The 19,939-nt window shown below is 40.5% G+C and overlaps 1 protein-coding gene across 7 annotated transcripts; it reads left to right on the top strand.

Moving 5' to 3' along the window:
* The first annotated feature begins 1,626 nt into the window (after positions 1 to 1,626).
* Positions 1,627 to 16,849, top strand: ezh1 (enhancer of zeste 1 polycomb repressive complex 2 subunit). Of its 7 annotated transcripts, XM_028599163.1 has the most exons (22): positions 1,974 to 2,411; positions 2,979 to 3,013; positions 3,402 to 3,585; positions 3,752 to 3,877; positions 4,676 to 4,798; positions 5,272 to 5,389; positions 5,548 to 5,823; positions 6,434 to 6,536; positions 6,830 to 6,993; positions 7,238 to 7,329; positions 7,430 to 7,592; positions 10,039 to 10,223; positions 12,560 to 12,651; positions 12,977 to 13,005; positions 13,119 to 13,244; positions 14,392 to 14,570; positions 14,704 to 14,799; positions 14,893 to 14,974; positions 15,060 to 15,140; positions 15,248 to 15,332; positions 15,476 to 15,521; positions 15,613 to 16,849. In XM_028599163.1, exons 3-22 carry the CDS (start codon positions 3,406 to 3,408, stop codon positions 15,637 to 15,639), a joined length of 2,373 nt encoding a protein of 790 aa, XP_028454964.1. In that variant the 5' UTR covers positions 1,974 to 2,411; positions 2,979 to 3,013; positions 3,402 to 3,405; the 3' UTR covers positions 15,640 to 16,849. The 7 variants fall into 7 exon arrangements, 6 of the variants coding, with proteins under 6 accessions (XP_028454966.1, XP_028454964.1, XP_028454965.1 ...); XM_028599165.1 differs by lacking the exons at positions 1,974 to 2,411; positions 2,979 to 3,013 and adding an exon at positions 1,627 to 1,801; XR_003694397.1 differs by lacking the exon at positions 2,979 to 3,013 and having other exon boundaries at positions 15,248 to 15,374.
* The last annotated feature ends 3,090 nt before the right edge of the window (positions 16,850 to 19,939 follow it).

Below are 19,939 nucleotides of genomic sequence, written 5' to 3'. Positions count from 1 at the left end.
AAGTGAAATGTTTAGTTGGCACATAATAATAATAATAATAATAATGAGTGAGGGGGCTGCCCATAGAAAGGCGCCCCGAGCAGTTGGGGGTTCGGTGCCTTGCTCAAGAACACCTTGAGCACTATCAATTTTCTATGAATAATAAATATAATAAAAATAAATACTACATACTGTACATATAATATTTGAAATTGCTTGCAGTAAGTATTTTATCATCTCTAAGCCATTGTCACAGATCATAAAAGCTGCACCTATTTGGAGACATGAGTCCCCACAATGATAGATGCAAAGACCAACACATACTGCTTACATCATACAGAATTAAATACTTCCTGCTGATAACAGCTCCACAAGTTTATCTTCCTGTGTGTGTTTGCTTTTGTTTGAAAGGTCGGTATCAACATGGCATGAGTTAGGCTACTTCAAATACCACTGTAGACACGCCAAACATGCTGTATCATCTGAGATGCTTTTGCTCGCTGAATGCATAATTACTAACCAGGAATTGCACGGCATAAACAGCACCAGAGAACAGAAAAGATCAACTACAGCATGCTGATTAGAGAGAAACACACTGAGGCAGTCATGCTGGTATAGCATGATATCAGACCAAACCATGTCAAGCCAGATTTCTTCATCCAAATTAGACATATGTGTATGAGCACATGTTGTGTTATGGGGTGAAAATTAGCTGAACAGTGTCATCTTGTGTGCCAGAGGAGTAGCATTCACGTGGTTTCCTTTTAACCGTTAAGAGTTAATACATACAATAATAAACTACAAATAAATTTAACTTGTTGTGAATATTAAACGAATAAAAAGCATCCATATATTTACAGCCTGTGGGATAGGATGCAGGATTACATTTTAAATCCCTAAATTGATATTTGACATGTTGCCCTTATACTGTACATCCACAACATTGAAACAACCTATTATAAATAAGTAAATAAATAGAGCCATGTTTTTTTACTGAATAATTGAAGGGCTAGGTCCTTTTCCACAAGGGCACCAAAGGCTTATATTAAAGCTTAAGTTTAATATAGAATATAATAATAGAAAATGAAACAGAATATTGAGTCAGGTTCCCTGTTTTAAGATCTATCTTCATACCAGAGACCCATTTACCTACCCTTTAACGTAGATACATGCATTCACCCCTTTTCTTTATAGTCATGGAAACTGTCTTGAGGAATAAAAAAATATATATTGACAAAAATATTGTCAAATCTTATCTTAAACAGCCAAAACGTGTGAGGAGTTCAGAAGAGGCCGCAATACCTCTTCAGTCTTCAGTAGTCATGGACATCTTTTTTATATAACATGCATCATTTGAGTTATATGGAAATAGCTATAGTAGGCTAATAAAAATATATATAAAAATAAAAATAAAAAATAAGTAGGCTATGTCCTGTTTTCACACTGTCACTTTAAATATTTGTATATTGTTATGATGGCTTCAAATTATGCTGCTCCTTCTTCCCATCAGGTCGATCATTTCTATAAATTTAATACAAACCAAAAACGTGCTTTTATCAGTTTTTCAACTGAAGTTGGCTAAATTAGGATTTTCCGTAGAGTAGGCTACGTGATGTCATCAGTGGCCCGAGGTCATTCAGTCCTTTCTCTAAAAACGGAGGATAAAATGCGACGAGCTCTCCCTGGAGGAGGAGTGCAGAACAACAACTGAACTATTTTCCATCTGATAGAATTCCACTGTGGGAGTTTTCAATTATCGATCATTTTTCATTCCTAATATTTTTGGACAGTTTATTTCATCAACACAATCAGCGCAATCGGGGTAATTAGTCCTATTATGTGAATTTATATCCCGGTGTTCCTGTGTATGTGGTTTGCTATTTCAAAAATCACTAAAAAATATGCCTGCGAGATTCGTTTCTTTATTTAAAACGTTGCATTATTACGCCGATCAAACCCATAGAGCGTCGTGCCCTCACGCATTTAGATGGCGATCTAGCACTCTTGCCTGGACAGTTGCATCAGTTCCTGTGTGTGCGTGTAAATGGCTGTGCTGAGGCTGCTGCTCCACGCTATTTATTTCCAGGACGCAGAATAGTAATACATCCTCCTCTGCTACGAAAGGCAGTGATCATTTTAAGACGTCACATTCCTGCTCGGGTTGGTTCGACAAAGCCAAGTACGCATTATTTGTAAGCTATTTGTAAGCTACTACAACAACAACAACCACCAGCACCATGCCCATGGATAACGTAGGGATTTCTCTGAGATTCCCTCGCCGTGCGGAGACGATATCTGCGTCAGATCCATAGGAAAGACAGTCTTTAATTGCTCCGGATCGCTCAACTGTAAAAAAACAAAAACAAAAACAGAAAGGGACTTCGCGTTGCATTCTCTTCGCAACAAATAGGACACAAGCCGTGGATTTGAAGGTATTTAATAACTGCGACACTGGATATAGAGGTAGACGTGCACACGCGTCCGCTGGAATAACGTGCTGTCATTGTGGTGTTCGCGGTGCGCACGTCTTTAAAGTGTTAAACATTTAAATGGATACTGTCTCATCGGGGTTGCAGCTACAGGACGTTGCGCACTTCATAGCTGTGGCTGAAATGTGCACGACTCATAAACCAGAAAAAAATGCACTGTAGCAGTTTCCCGAGCTCAGTTTTGTCTTTGTACTTATTTTTGATTCTGTTTTATCTCCGATAGGGAAGTTGATGTTCACTCAGGTGCTTATGAAACACAGAAAAACTGTACTACGCACTTTTCTGCTCCGCTTCATATTGTTTTTCTGAAGAGGCACGCCCACTCCTGAGCAATGTGTGCCCCGTGCTGTTAAATGATTAGAGACTTATTTGAATTTGTTTGTTTATTATTTGGTCGCTTGCCTTCCATGATTAAAAAAAGAAGCAACGGCAGTGTTGCACTAAGCAGTTTAAACCACCAGTGTGGAAGGCATTGCTTTACATTAAATGTCAGTTTTGTTTTGCCAACAGAAGAGGGCACTCTTTCAGATAGACTTCCAGTGAGGGTGAGTGAATGGGGAAGTTTAATGTCTGTGAGGGGTAGAGGGAGAGAGTATGTTGTACTTACTGTAGTAATATATAGTTATTTAACATACATTACAGAAAGCCACTTATAGCTTATTACACCAATATTAGCAATTATGAGCATACCAATACCTATTAGGTGTATTATTGTGATAGAATAGGTGGTGAAAACTGATAAATTCACTATACACTTACTATTGAGTGAGTCCCACAGACACTTTGTAAAGCCTTGGAGGAATATTATTGGAAATTCAAACACAAAATGCAATATTCCTTTTACCTTTTAAACACCTTTTGGGATCTAAAGGCTTAAATTGACAATATGCAATAGACTGTTCTGTGCCACATAGTATCTCTGTCTTTTTAAAGAGTCATGGAGGAAACAGTTGCTGCATCTCCAGCCCCTGGCACTGGTGCTGCCCCACCAACCCCAAGACCTCAGCTTCCCTCCTTTGTGCCCTCCCGCAGCCTGCTAGAGTGGAGACGGAGGGTCAAGTCTGAGTATATGCGCCTTCGCCAATTAAAACGCCTTAAAAAAGTAGAGGAGGTCAAGGTGAGTCAACAAAATTATTGACAGTGCTGCTTAAAAAAATCAATTTCTGCCTATGTGCTGTATGCATGGTGTGGGGGACTTGCAGTAGGTGTGTGTTCTACATGCAGCACTCACTGTGTGTGTCTTACAGTATGTGTAACATGCTCTTTGTTCTGTTTGATTCCAGACCCTGTTCATGTCCAACAGGCAAAAGATTGAACAGCAGACAGATCTCCTGAATGCAGAGTGGTCCAGGCTCAGGATTCAGTCCATCCCTCTGTCAACGTCTGGTGGAGCTCAGGCCAACAAAAAGGTGTGTGTGTGTGTGTGTGTGTGTGTGTGTGTGTGTGTTTGAGTGTGTATGCATGAAATGTGGGTTTTTGCGTGAAAAGCTTAGAAGTGGGCCCCTGGTAATTGCCTGTCTGAGTGTCTGTCGGCCTGTCTGTCAACCATCCAACCATTACAAACTAGCCTTGTTTACAACATGACCAAATATAGAAAGTTTTAATTCTCTCACCATCAGGGTAACTTTGTGTGTGTGTGTGTGTGTGTGTGTGTGTGTGTGTGTGTGTGTGTGTGTGTGTGTGTGTGTGTGTGTGTGTGTGTGTGTGTGTGTGTGTGTGTTAGAGAAATAATAGCCATTGTAACACATAACTTCACATACTACCCCTGCCTGCACTGTCCTGTGTTCCTATTCCTGCCCAGGCTGCTCTGGCTTAACTTGAAATCCAATCTATTACTATAGTGTGAATGTTTTGTGAGAAAACTCATCTCACCATAATGCTGCGTCCTCTTGACCTCCACCAAGGTTCTGCTCTGATTCCCACCTGGTTGTCAGGTGTTCCTAAAATATCTGAGGACAAAGCAAGGATCATATAGCCTAAAAGTGGTCTCTGGCCCCGTGGGAGCTCATGATACAAACACCTTGAGGGCATGACAGTATTTTTCTCTTCCCACGTGCTGTCAGGGTCTGCTTTATTGTGTTTACTTGGTTTATATTCACTGTTGGGGGTCGAGCAGAATGTTCATTCGATTATATAAAATTGTCCAATAATGCTTAGGACTGTTCTATTGTCTTGTCAACCCCAACCCACTGCTGGTTCTCTTGCAGATGTGTACAGTGGAGTTTGGCTTCCCAGAATTCAAAGCTCAAGCCATTGCCATGAGACCCTTGTCAACGGTGGCAGGAATCCCCTTCATGTACTCCTGGTCACCTCTGCAGAACAACTTCATGGTATGACATAAACCACATGTTGTGGGTGATGCAATTACAGTGTTATTACAGGTGCAGAGCACACTATATATCATTTTACTCATTCACCTGATTCCAATTTTAAAGATGTTCATGTGTTCAATGGAAATAGCATGATTCAGAGTTGATTAAATGGATAGAATATAGTGGAGAAACTCAAGAACACATCATCAAACTGAAAGTGTTTTTTTTTTTTTAAATATATAGTTTTTACTGGCAAAAGCTCTCTTGCAACCTAACTTGGTTTACATTTCTTATATTTCCAGTTCATGTGTGTACCTTTGTTCCACTGTGAAATGCCCAGAGGCAGGAACATGTGGATATCTTGTGAACTGTTGCTTGTTTGTAATTTTTACGTTTTTGGTTTTAGTTCCTCAAAAGCATCACAGGTGGTGGGTTGATATGCACCATCAGCTGGTCGCATACCTGTCTTGAAGGGAGTTTTTGTTTCTTAGGTGGAGGACGAAACGTACCTTCACAACATCCCATACATGGGCGACGAGGTGCTAGAACAGGATGAGGCCTTCCTGGAGGAACTCATCGACAACTATGATGGTGTCCATGGTGACAGAGGTGTGTGTTGAATGCTCTGTCCCATTAAGATGTCTGAACAGATCCCATAATCTACGCCTTTCATACTTTATATCACTTCAAAATTCACTTGGGACTTTGGTGTTGATGATGCAGCTGATGTCATTGTTTCATATTCTGACATGTTAATTGTGTCCCAGAGGGGGGGTTTATCAGTGACGAGGTCTTCAAAGAGCTAGTGGAGGCCCTGAGCCAGTACTCTGACCACGAGGAGGAGGAAGAGGAGGAAGCACCGGTGACAGCGGTGACAGCGGTGACAGCGGTGACAGCGGTGACAGCGGTGACAGCGACAACGGCGGAGGTGACGGGAAAGAAGGAGGACGAGAGAGTGATGAGGAGCTCAGTGGAGGGTTCAGAAGAGACCAAACCTGGTACTGTGGCATCCATCAGGAGGAAGAGGAGGAGCACTACAGAGGGTGAGCAAGTCTTCAGCTGTGCAGTTGCTCGTTCAGATTTTGTCCTGTGAGAGAACAAGAGGGCTGCAGCATGAACAAGGCTGGTACTGTTCCTTTCATTACACTATACAGCTGCCACAAGGGCGCCCTGCGACAGCAGGCATTGTTTACTTTAAGGCTGCCCCTGTGTCCCCTGCATGGGTACTGTGTGTGAGGGAACCTGTTTGTCAATGACACTGATATGGCCTGGCTCTAATTACAGAACTTAATGACCTTTTGCACCAAGCGTTATGGGAAACTAGGCTGTATACACAATTAGTGATAGTGAAATGGAAGCACACCTGGCCACACAGTCTTTCACAAACACATCAATGAATAAGGGGTCCATGACCATGAGTAAAGATACTGAAAAATTAAAATTACATTGTCTGTTTTAGATCATGATTTTCCCTGAAAACTGTTTTCAGAACATATTATTGCTAACTGGCCTTGAGCATTGGGAAAACGTCTGTACCATTGCAAAATGATTAAAAGAACATATTGCATACGCTTTATTTGTGAATCTGTATCAAAACCTGATGCGGGGAAACTGGGATATTTGTATAACAAACTCTCTTTCTGTCTCCCAAAGTGAGGGACTTGTCCAGCAGCAAGAAGGTCCCCAACGATAACATATTTACAGCCATCGCCTCAATGTTCCCTTACAAGGGCACCACGGAGGAGCTGAAGGAAAAGTAAGAGAAGTGCAGTGAAACTTGGAATCTATGTGCACAATGCTGAACATGCCGTTGCTTAGTGTTCACCATGGAGACGCAAGCTGTCAGGACGAAAAGTAATAATGGTGTCTCCCTCTTAGGCTCTCTGACTCAAAGGAGCAGTTGCATCAGCATCTGAAAGAGCTTTACTTAGAAAGAAACACCCACAACTTCACCCAGCACCAACTTCAAATGAGCATGCTAATACTGTGGCAAAAGAACTAAAAACAAGTTATATATGTCTACCAAAACTCTCCCTGTCACTTCGACAGGTACAAGGACCTCCTAGAGCCCCCCAGTCCGGTGAAGCTGCCCCCACTCTGCACCCCCAACCTCGACGGACCCTTTGCTAAGTCTGTACAGCGGGAGCAGTCGTTACACTCCTTCCACACGCTCTTCTGCAGACGTTGCTTCAAATACGACTGTTTCCTCCACCGTAATGGCTTTATTTATGTTTATTATTATTATTATTATTATTATTATTATTATTATTATTATTATTATTATTATTTATTATTATTTCTCCTGTAGGTTCATTTTAGTTTAGGTTTGTTGACTCCCAGTGAGATTGTGATAAATAAATAGCATATGTTCTATTTACTTATTTACTTACAGTTGCTAACTATTAACTACCTGATGTACAATAGAGAGTAAAAATATGTTTGTTTCTTTTCACAAAGCTTTCCATGCTACACCCAATGTTTATAAGAGGAAGAGTAAGGAGATCCGCATTGAGACTGAACCATGTGGTGTAGACTGCTTCCTGTTACAGGTTTGCCAAGCTCACAATTATTTAACCTATTCATGCATTATGTAGTACTTGCTCTATCTTGTTGATTGCTGTTTTTCCCATCCCCTGTCTTCTTCTGAAGAAAGGGGCTAAAGAATTTGTGGATCAGAATATGTTACGGTCACAGAGGTCTCGGCGGCGCCGAAGGCAGCAGCGTCCCACCTGCTCCAGCTTTCCTGGACCGTCTGCATCTGCTGAAGAAGGAAAGGAGGGCTACAGTGACCATGAAACCACCTCCTCATCAGGTAGGACTCTAATCTTACAGGAACTGGGTTTTGAAGCTGCTCTTAAAACCAATTTTTAGATTTTTAATTTTCACTTTGGCTTATTGCTATACATTGCCTATTGTTTTGAGGTTTCGATTTTCTCAGCTACTCTAACGTAAATGTACACATCTGGTAATCGACTTACAGCTGTTTTAGAGAATTTGGAGCTGTATGACAAATTTCAGTCAGGTTTTAGGAAGAGACACTCTACTGAGACCACCCTGGTGAGAGTCCATAATGACCTTCAGATGGCCTCAGACGTAGGTCTATGCTCATTGCTAGTATTTCAAGACCTCAGTTCTGCCTTCGATACAGTCAACCACCATATCATGACTAAGAGATTACATGAATGGGTGGGCATATCAGGAGTGGCCCTAGACTGGTTTACATCCTATCTCTCAGATAGAAGTTTTGATGTCTCTATTGGGGATCCCACTCGCATTATCGCCCCTGTCTTGTGGTGTTCCACAGGGTTCAGTGTTGTGCCCAATATTGTTTTTTTCCAAACTTACAAGGCTCCTGGATTGCATAAACGTCATAAACAACTGGATGGCTGAAAGCTTTTTGCAGCTGAAACCAGATAAGACGGAGGTTTTAATCATAGCGCCAGACAGCGCTATCCCTCTGATTAAGCAGAACATTGGGCCTTTGTCATCTGCGGTCTAGTCTAAGGAACCTTGGGGTGACATTTGACAAATCCGTATCTTTTGAAACTTACATCAAATCATTTCCCAAATCCTGTTTTTTCAATTTACTCAAAATTAGTAAATTAAGGGCTGTGGTCTCTCAGTCAGAACCGGAGATGCTCTTCCATGTCTTCATTTCCTCCTATATTGACTATTGCAATTCACTCTTCTCCTCACTCAATAGATCTGTCCTTCACCACCTGCAATCCATTCAAAACGCTAATGCTAGGCTACTTACTAGATCACACAGGTGCACCAATATCACCACTCTACTCTGCTCCCTTCACTGGCTTCCTGTAACCTACAGGATCCAATTAAAAATTCTCACCAAAATCTGCTATACACGCCACACACTCGTCTGAAGACGTGGGGATAGAGCCTTTGCCGCTATGGCACCCAGACTCTGGAATGCTCTGCCAACCAGCATTAGGTTTGCTGAGAATGTGGACTGTTTTAAGGGACAAGTGAAGACTTGCTTGTTCAGGCTAGCTTTTGGGTAACATATGTCTTTCATTTATTGATAATTTTATCTGTGTTGTATTTTTACTTTCTTCTATTCTTAGACTATTTTTCTACTATGTTTTATCATCTATACACATTGTAAAGCATTTTGTGACCCTGTCTGTGAAAAGAAGAATAATTAAATTGTATTTATTTACTTACTTACTTACTTACTTACTTACTTACTTACTTACTTACTTACTTACTTACTTACTTACTTACTTACTTAGTTACTTACTTAAACTCTGGTAATGACTGTCTGCTTTGAGGCCTTATACAGCATAGACACAGTTATTTGAATGTTTTTCATTGTATGACTGAGTGGATGCATCATTTACCATAACTTCCCCCCCAGATCCCTCCTTTTCTGGAAGCTTGTCTGCCCCGACTGACTGCAGCGCTTCAGAAAAGTGAAATTTGGCCGAAGATAATAGCTTATAAGTCATATCCTACTTTCTCCTCTGTCTCCCTCCTTCCATCTCTTCTCAATATCAGCTCTCTTTTGCCAAGTAAAATAAACCAGCCATTAGTTTTGCATGCTTCAGCCCAACATAAACACTTTGTTCCCTCTCCCCCTCCTCCTACTGTAGTTTTTTAGCTTTTTGTTTCTTCACTTCTGTTGACATCTTCATGTGGAGAGCAGCGGGAAGGAAATAGGAGCAATCTCCTCTGGCTCACCCCTCCTCTTAGGTTGTTGTTCATTGCCATCAGTGCCTCACTGTTAGTCTCTGTTAGTTCTGGAAACCGCTCGTGCTTAGCCAGTGACACAGCAGATTCTCTTGCACGTGTTGAGATAATTTTGAAAAAAAAACAGATTGTTGAGCAGATTAATAAAGATACTCAGTGCTGGAGCATGTGGCCACAGCAATGCTGCATTCAGCCTGTTGCCAAGCAACATTCGGCTCTCTGCCTCAAGCTGTGGGTGTACGAGCATCAGTTTTGGATATCCAAAAAGCTAAATCAAAGTCATGGTCACCTGCGTGTGTGCATGCATGCATGCGTACGTGCATTTCTGCGTGGGTGCGTGCTTGACACCCAGAAATAGCTGTATGTGTGTCAATGTAGGGTTAAATTACCATGACTGATGTGTGTGTGGGCAGATAAAAAGCTGTCAAAAAACCTTTTGCCAAGACAAAGTAAAAGAAAAGTGTGTGTGCACGCAGCTGCATGCTCTGCCAAGAATAGCTGGTCAGTGATACTAACGTGTTTTTCTGTGTGTGTCTGTATGTGTGTAACAGAGGGGAATTCGCGATGCCAGACTCCCACAAAGATGCGTCTAAGGGATGATGAAGGAGAGCAGCAGGCGAGCTGTGTGGTTCAGTGGAACGGGGCGGAGGAGTCACTCTTCCGGGTGCTACACGGCACCTACTTCAACAACTTCTGCTCCATTGCTCGTCTCATCGGTACAAAGAACTGCAAGGAGGTAAAATGTTCACTCACTTAACACAATTTTAAATTTGAAGTGTTCAGACCCAAACTATGTGGCCTCTGGAGCCACAAAATGCTTCCTAGATAAAGGCTGGAGGTAAATGTCACAATTCTAAAGACTTCAGTAGAGCCAAAAAGTCCACACATGAAACAAACCCATAGAAATGACATGGTGACATATAGGAAATAGAAGCAAGAGGATTTATGAGAAATGAGGTCTTAATTCTGTTTATTTTGAGTGTTTAGCTGTCTCATCTGTTACCAGACATGTATAAAGTACTAGAGACCCATACTTGAGTAAAGGTACAAGTGCTCTATCAAAAAAGTGACTTGAGTAGAAGTAGAAGTGCTCTTTAAGCACCACATTTAAGTAGAAGTACTAAAGTATTCAACATTTTTTGTACTTAAGTATTGCAAGTAGTTTTTTTTAAATCTACTACTCAACTACTAAAAGTAAAAGTACAAGTATTGTGTTATTTAGTTGTTAAAGAAAGCAGTCAAAAGTTTGAATATCATATTGTTTATATTATTTCAAATGTTTAGCCTAAGAGTGTAGCCAAAGGAATTAACAAATATGAAATATATTATATTATATTAAAAATAACAAATATTAACAAATATTGAAATAAAATGTACAATTATCACACTGTGCAAGTAAAATGAACATCCTGTCCAGCACAGTAACGATTAAAGCCCCAAAAAACATATCACACACTAGCTAGTAACATGTGTGATGTAGTGGAAAGTTAGCAAGCTAGCAACATACAGATAAACTAGCAGCTTCACATCACAGGGTCAAACGATTAACATTCAGGACTCACTGCAGACTGAAACAATTCAGGAACAGCTTCATCTGCTGCAATAATAGCTAAATAGAAAGAGTAACTTAATTTAATTTATACTGTTTATTGATCCCCAGTGGGGAAATTACAATTTACCAGTACAAACTTACATCATCTCTGACTTCTGAACGGGCAACTGTAATGAAAAGAAACATGATGCGATCTCTGGGATTTCTTACGTAAATTACATAATTAGCATACGTAGCCGGAACTACACACACTGTAACCTACACAGTCTCCGTAGCATGAGGAATTCAGTAACGATGCAGCACATAAAAAATGTATCCGAGTAAAAGTATTTCATTCATCAAAAATATGTACTCAAGTAAAAGTGGAAGTAGGAGAAAAAAATAATACTCCAGTAGAGTACAGATACAGCCTTTTAGCACTTAAGTAGAGTAATGAAGTAATTCTACTTCATTACTATACAGCTCTGTCTGTTACTAACCAGATACAACAGCCATGAAATGTAGTTTTACATCTTAAATAATGAACAATCAACTACTTTCTGAAGGAGTTGTTTTGAAACATACTTGCGTTGCTAATTTCTGTTGAATTTGAGTAAGTGCGAGTGTAATAACACATGCATCCTGTGCCTGTGGTTTTATGGTGTGGATAATTGGCCTGACTACAGAGAGAATGGCATGTGACACCATAAACACGAATGCTTACCAGATGTGATGTCTTTTATTTTCTCATGATGCAGTCTTTCAGCCTTAGACATTCCAAGACTTATGTCAATTGAGTGTCATGTGGGCTGTGCATAACAAGGCTTGTGGTAAGAACATATTACCACTTACAACTAAATTAGATTTCAAACCTTTTTACTTACACACACACAATACATGCATTAAAGAACAGCTGAAACAAATATGTTGCAGAAGCCTTGCCCGTTTACATCCACCCTTGGAGAGCCTCTTGTCACATGGCTAGACCAGTTCAGTGTCTGTACTGGACTGTCTGTCACGGCCCTGCTGGTATCCAGAGGGCCCCGCCCACTGCTTAACTGAGAGGAAATGCTGAAACCAGCTGCATCATTATGTATGTCTGTGTCCTAGGGAAGAGGCCAAATCTGGGTTTGGCAGCCAGAAGTTGTTGAGTGTGTGTGTGTGTGTGTGTGTGTGTGTGTGTGTGTGTGTGTGTGTGTGTGTGTGTGTGTGTGTGTGTGTGTGTGTGTGTGTGTGTGTGTGTGTGTGTGTGTGTGTGTGTGTGTGTGTGTGTGTGTGTGTGTGTGTGTGTGTGTGTGTGTGTGTGTGTGTGTGTGTGTGTGTGTGTGTGTGTGTGTTTGGCCTCTGTGGTGGAGTTTTGATAACAGAGGATGGAGGGGGCAGGATGTTCTGTGCTGAATCACGACAATGTGCTTTTCAGCTTGAGCGGGCACAACATTACAAAATTGAATTACAATAAAGAGAAAAACATTTCTTCACAGGAGAGTATGGGGTTAATTAGCAGGATGTGTTGTTGTTAATGTAATTTTCGTTTCCCACAGGTGTACGAGTTTGCAGTAAAGGAGGTCCTGATCCATCGCGTTCCTTTGGTTGATGGAGGCATCGAGCCCCAAAAGAAGAAACGGAAACACAGGCATGATGTCATTAGTTATTCTCACTCTCTTGTCCACCCTTTGCTGAATGACAGAATCATAATCATAACATGATCTCTTGCAAAAAGGAGTTTGGCCCTCAGTGAAACTTTGCTAGATAAAGAATAGATAAAGGTTAAAATAAATAAAGTCATGCAGAGATAAATGTATTCTACACTGTTGCATTAGTATTAAAGCTGCATTAAGTCTTCTTGTCACATTTCAATATTTGTCACTTAAAAGTCATGAAAAGTGAATTAACTGAATAGGTGTGGAACAAGTTAGAAGAGTTTTTGACCCTGTCATTGTGTTTGTTTATTGGGGCAGGTTATGGGCAAAGATTCAGCTCAAGAAAGGTATGTTCACCTGAAAATAAAACGTCAGAGCACAGCTATAACTACGCTATGTCTTCTGAAATACAACGCAGCTTACTGTGCCTGTCTGAGGGCTTTGTCCTCTGTTGCTCCAGATAATTTGTCCAATCAGGTGTACAACTATCAGCCATGTGATCACCCCGACCATCCATGCGACAGCTCCTGCCCGTGTGTGATGACCCAGAATTTCTGTGAGAAGTTCTGCCAGTGCGCCCATGAGTGTGAGTGTCACATTTCTTTTTCAACTGTAACCGTACTTTCATGTACTGTATGCTTCTTTCTTTCTTACACAGACAAAAAGACATAAGTAGCTTGCTCTGCCTTGTAAAGCTAAAGGGAAATTGTTTGTCATACCACATTTTCCACTGAAAGCTCTCTGTAGCTTTAAAGCCTTTTTTCCATGCAACAATAGAGCAGGGCAGCAGAATGTAAAACGATTCTGCAGTATTCTGGCAGCGGTCAGAGGAGAAACTGTCCTTTGGCGGAGATAGGTGGGTGTCTGTTTAATACAGAGCTGCGTTCACAATGAAGTATTCGCTACTGCAGCAATGACCCAGAATGGTGTTTTCTGAAATGGCCACATGGTGGAGGAATGCATTTCGTATGTTGTCCTCTGGAAAGTGTACAACAGAGAAATGGGATTAGACAAAGTAAATATATTGCTGTGGTTTAAAAAAGATAGCTTTGCCTCATTTGTTCATCCGTTGTGGTTCGGTCACCTTTTCTCCCCCCCCCCCCTCTCCCTACCCGACAATTACCTCGCCTTTTCCCGTAGTAGAGGAGAGCCCGGGCCAAACAGGAAGCAGCCCCCGGTTGCACATGTGTGTGCTCTAAAGACTCTGAGAGAAATCAAAGGCATGTGACAGGCTCTGTGTCTGATATACAACCTCATTTCCAACATAAGTATGAGTCAGACCGCTCCAGCTTAACAATGCTTGATGATACAGACGCACAAAAATCCACACAGGCTGGGACTGGGAACTTACAAACAGCACAACAGAGAAGACAAATGCTGCCTGGAGATCTTGTTATGGACAGTTTTCCCCAAGCAGAGGCTGCTAAGAAGACGTTCCGGTTATCCTGATCCTTACGTTTATCTGCCCGGAGGGTGTTGTGTTTCACTCTGCAAAATTGTATTTCAGCATATCTGCCAGCAGAGGTCTCTGAGTGATGGCCTTCTCAGAATTACCCACCCATTAAGGTTCTGTGCTTCAACTGCATTTTTAGATGGAATTATTTATCATAATCATATTGTGTTCTGCCACGTCATATAATGTATTATATTTCTGTATTGCTGCATGCAGTTTGCTCATAAACCTTCTAAGCACGTCCCCTTTCACAGCAGCTGTGTGTCTAAATATTTTTCAGGCCAGAACCGCTTCCCAGGCTGCAGGTGTAAGACACAGTGTAACACTAAACAGTGTCCCTGCTACTTGGCCGTGAGGGAATGTGACCCAGATCTGTGCATGACCTGCGGCACTGCAGACCACTGGGACAACAAAGCAATCTCCTGCAAGAACTGCAGCATCCAGAGAGGCCTAAAAAAGGTAGACGAGGACACTTGAAGGTCTAAATGGGTTAAATATATCAAACCTGATATTCTGTTATTCTGGAGACAGGTTAGTGGTGTTTAGATCATATGACTTGTGGTGTCCTAACATACATCTTGACTTCTCTCAGCACCTGCTTTTAGCTCCATCAGATGTCGCCGGATGGGGCACCTTCATCAAAGAGTCAGTTCAGAAGAATGAGTTCATCTCTGAATACTGCGGAGAGGTAAGTCAAGGCAGTTAAGTCAGATAAAAGAATATAGTGTAGAGTATAGAGTAATATAGAGTGTTTATTATTCCTGTGTGTTTGCATGAGCAGCTGATCTCCCAAGATGAGGCAGACCGACGTGGAAGGATCTATGACAAATACATGTCTAGTTTCCTTTTCAACTTGAACAAAGGCAAGTATTCCCCATTTCTCCAAATGCTCAAAACCATACAACTGCATTTTAAGTAGTCCTTAATGCACTCCATGTCTCTCTGTAGACTTTGTTGTGGATGCCACGCGAAAGGGAAATAAAATCCGCTTTGCAAATCATTCAGTTAATCCCAACTGCTACGCTAAAGGTAAGACGGAATCTGTTGGTTTTGCTATGGAGTCGCATGTGAATTTAGAGGATGTTGTGGCATCAAAGCAGTCTTTTGTTGGCTAATACTGTTTGCTGCCATTGCAGTGGTAATGGTGAATGGAGACCACCGCATCGGTATCTTTGCCAAACGAGCTATCCTGCAAGGAGAGGAGCTCTTCTTTGACTACAGGTAGAGTCACTGTCCTTTTAGTGACTCTCCATCTGCTTCAAAGTAAAATAAAAAAACAGGCCGCTGTACATTATGACTGAATTACTAGTTTCCGCAGATCCTGTGTAATAACTCAAACTCTTCCCTTCATCTTCCTTCCACAGATACAGCCAAGCGGATGCCCTCAAATATGTGGGGATAGAGAGGGAGGTAGATATGACTTAGCTACACTTGCTGCCTACCTCCATAACCTGTCCCTAACTCCTCAGCCAGCCACTAATGCTTCTGTCCCTCCCTGTAGCGTCACATAGCTGATGAGTTTCTATGAGCAGTCGCTGTCTCTGCCTTCTCTGCTGCACTTCTAAAAATAGAGAGTCCCTCCCTGCTGTATGCAGATACCATACCACCTCCTTCAGTGACAGCAGTCAGCTCTCCGTCTCATCTGCCCAAACCCACCCACCTACCTGCAAGAGTGTATACGCCAAGCTTATGAATTTAAACTATTTAAAGTGGAAATACTATTAATCTGTATCGCTTACTGCACCAAGAGGATCACATTTGTTTGTTTTTGTTTCATCTTGTCAAAGCAATGAAGTCGCAATTACTCATCATACAGTGTGTTACTCTCTCAGCAATTTTATTACTGTACTTATAGACCGGCTTTTGTTTGACATCTCAATACGTAGTGCAAGCTTTTACATCGTACCTAATGATGATCAGTGAAATGCATGTGCTGTCTTTTGGATAAACAAACCATTAAACATGTTAGCCACAGCATTAGCTTCAGTCAGATGCTGCTCTGTGCAGTCTTTCAGTATTGTAGTGTGATGTTACTGCCTGTTCTTCAGAATAACTTGACTAGGTTTGACAGTGTTGTATGTTCTTCTATGAACCTTTTCAGCGGCTAGCATCACCACCACCACATCTTTATGGTAAAATTAGTTATTGTGCATTTATATCATTGTTCGGCAAAAATATAGGCAGCCAGACTAGAAACCGACTGACTGAATGTAACCTGTAGATGATGGTGAAGAGATCTCATCCCTCTTTTCATTTTACACATTAACCCATTCTACTGGTACTCTGAGCAACGTACATGCACATCAAACATTTATCATCATGTTTACATGATCTTGAGGCCTTCACATCTTGTGAAGGAAATAATTAATAAATTAACAAGTCACACAGTAAATGTCTTCCTTTACAAAGCGTATAAGTGCCAAATGATTTCACACAGAAAAAGGCTGAAACAGTGTGGATGTGTTGCATAATTAACAGAGGTGTGTTTGCAGGGTTTTGACCATGGGAAAAGCAAAATGATCCGTGTTTGACCAAATATTAAAGTCCCCCACATGTGAATGTAAAATATCTTTTATCATCTTCATTTTTTTATATGTCCAGATTTGTTATTCGCCCTGTTTTTCATTTACAAAACATTAACACCCACTTTGAAATGAGATCTTTCTCAATAGGGATGAACAAAATGGAGTTTACTGCTTTGTACAGTGTATGCCTATAAAAATAAAAGTTTAACTTTATACATTAAAATATGTTGTCCTAGTCCTTAAGTTTGTAAACTTTCTCTGTGCAAAAAGCATCTCACCTAAAATAATTTCAATTCAGTTCAATTTTTATTATGGTATCAAATCATAAGAGTCATCTCAAGTCAGTTTACAGATAGAGTAGGTCTAGACCACACTATAATTTACACAGACCCAACAATTTCCCACGAGCAAGCATTTGTTGCAACAGCGGTGAGGAAAAACTTCCTTTTAGGCAGAAACCTCCGACAGACCCAGGCGGCATGTGGGCAACATCTGTCGCTGCCGGCTTGGACACAGATATACAGATGTATAGAAATATGATTCATAATAATTATAGCAGTTGGAGTTCAATAACACATTGACAACTTCCTTCAAGCTTCTTTTATTGAGGTGACAGTTTGGCTTTGCCTTGATTTACACAGTAATGGTCATTTACAGTGAAAGTATTACAAAACAAAATCGAGCGGACTGAAGAACAGAAGAAAATCCTAAATTTCAGTGTGATCACAGACATAAATGTAATGATCATTTCTGGTACCTGTTGCAGAAGTATTCAGTTTAATGGTGCAGGGAAGTGGTCTAACCTGCCTACTACTCACTCTGGTGCTTTATCGTCAAATTTCATAAATTATATCACTGTTGACAGGGTATCTGCAGATTCATATAAAGTATAAAAAGGTCTTAAGGCCTTTATAAGTATTAAAATCTCTAATAAATGTTCATAGAATTCAGAATAGAATTATATGCAAATCATGATTTTTTGCAACTCCACATTTAACTTTTGCCCCCTTATATATGTTTTGTTAATTCTGATGTTAATCTTAGTTTTGAAGCATTAAGCATTACACATTTGATAAAAACCCTGTTTGAGCTAACAACATCCTTCTGCCATATACTCCCCCTATTGGCCATTTTATCTTAATCCCTTTTGTTCACACCCTTGTCTCCATCATAAGGATGCAGGGTGGAACACTTCAGGGTCAATTCAGCACAGAGTCAATGTGCTTGTAATTTACAAACACCTGATAACTGAATATGGGGGAGCCACTCTAAGCTACACTCAGGCCTTGTTTCTGTCTCACTGTACTACTGTTGGTGCACTACAATAAGTGAGTTGGCATCAGTGCACGTTTTTAATGAGAGTCATTATTTAACATTGGTGATTGTATCTTCGTGGGCAAACTATGAATACACAATACATCTCAAACATCCAGTCAGTCACACATACACACGCTCCAGGGACCACGCATGATTAACTAGTGAGTGGAAATGAAGTGACATTGCTAGGCTGAATGTTTAGAGTCAACCTACCAATGAATACAGTGAGGTGTATACATTTATATAATACATAAGTCGACTCTTTCCTAATAGGCAACAAAGCATATTTGACCCAAGCTTGTTGGCATGTGCCTAATATGAACTTTGAGTGGTGATTGTCCATTTAACAAAAACACAAACCATTCGATGTGTCGATCACAAATCAACAGTTTCATCTGCTTACTTTTCGGTATCATTTATCTCATTACAGCATTCTTAAAAATATAGCCTTTAAATGCCAGTTTTGGCCAAAACTATACATTTTCATACATTGTTAAGTCGTGCCATTACAGTAATTGCAGTTTTTACATCCTTTCATTTTACAATTTAATATTTTATTTTTATTTGTCACATTTGTCAATTTCGCACAGTCATGCCCATCTGCAACGGAAGAAGCCAACAATGTTGAGGTGTAGGCTATTTGTGCTAGAGAGAGCAAGTACTTTACTTTCTTCATCCTGAGCAATCTAAACAGCTACCATGGATTAGTTTACTTTCAGTGCTAAGCAGCCTACAGTGAAAACATTCGAGCCGGTCTTCACTGTAGTGTCTGCTCATACATTACAGAGTCAGAGGATTTACATTCAAAGCACTCCATTTAACTGTTTTTAACTTGTTTTATATAAACCATAGGAATATAAAAGTCGCTTAACACATTATTCATATATTCACGTATACACTCATTACATCCTAATTGCTATTGTGCATCTGTAAATTAAACATTAATATCATTGGTGGCTGAAAGAAGCTCATATTATTGCATGTTACTGCAAAGTGCGGTCATGCTCTAGCTGATATGTTACAAATGTTTTTTTTCCTATTTTTTTCACATACAGTACACAATAGTGCTTTAGTATCAAGGAAAGCTGCGGTGATAATGACTGAAGCTTTGGTTGCATCACACATCAAACAAAATTTTCATCTTGCCAGAGAAGAACATTTCATTGGACTATATAGATAGAATTTTCAACTTCCCACTGGAAGCAGCTAAATGAGCAACAACAGTGATGTCAGCGTGGTCGGCTACTGTTCTTCAGCGTTATGCAAAAGTATTTGAGCAGTATGAGTTAGAAGTAAAAGATTAGCATTTACACTCCTGTGGTCCACTGTACATATGTTATTGTGTGTGTGTGCATGTTTGTTCATCTGTATGCTTCTCCACACGGTCACATGAAGCAACTGTTTCCTGAAAGATGCTTATTATTGGGGATGGAAGGATTGTGAGATTCTTATGTAATACTGTTCTTAGAAATGTCTGCCGAGTCAAACTCTCTGTAGCACCGAGCTATTGGCAGCTTGACTATAATATAAGCAACCAGAAGTAAGACAGAAGGAGTGAGGACTTGGATATTTAGGTCACCCTGTCCCTGCTGAGCTTCATCACCTCAACTTTTGTTTTGATTCTGCAGTACACCAACAGCCTGTTAGCTTTCACACCTAGAGGAGTATCTTCATATCATCACACTCTCATTTCTGAAGCCCCATAGTTGAGAATGTGTTTAGGAATCTGAGCATACTGTGATCGGCAAAGCTGCTATCTACTGACACTATGGCAATTCTGAACCACTTATGTGTGCCATTCTGTATAGGTAATGCACTGTTATAGGCTGCAATACAACAAATATAAGCATATATACCTTTTACAATCTTTAAATGTATCATCTCAAAGCTTAACATCTCAAAGCTCCATGCTTGTCCAGTGTGTTCTCTCTTCGGTTGGTTGTTTTTATTCATAAACACCAGTTTTGTTTCGGTGATCTGGATTTT

This window comes from Perca flavescens, chromosome 15 (genome assembly GCF_004354835.1).
Source record: "Perca flavescens isolate YP-PL-M2 chromosome 15, PFLA_1.0, whole genome shotgun sequence".
NCBI classification, from domain to species: Eukaryota; Metazoa; Chordata; class Actinopteri; order Perciformes; family Percidae; genus Perca; species Perca flavescens.
Note: the sequence above shows the minus strand (reverse complement) of the source record. Positions and strands in the feature narration are given on the sequence as shown.

Coding starts and splice junctions, on each gene's coding strand:
- ezh1 (XM_028599165.1), top strand. CDS start 3,406: ATGGAGGAAACAGTTGCTGCATCTCCAGCCCCTGGCACTGGTGCTGCC. Junction 3,878..4,675: donor GAGCTCAGGCCAACAAAAAG/GTGTGTGTGTGT, acceptor GTTCTCTTGCAG/ATGTGTACAGTGGAGTTTGG. Junction 15,141..15,247: donor TCCCAACTGCTACGCTAAAG/GTAAGACGGAAT, acceptor CTGCCATTGCAG/TGGTAATGGTGAATGGAGAC.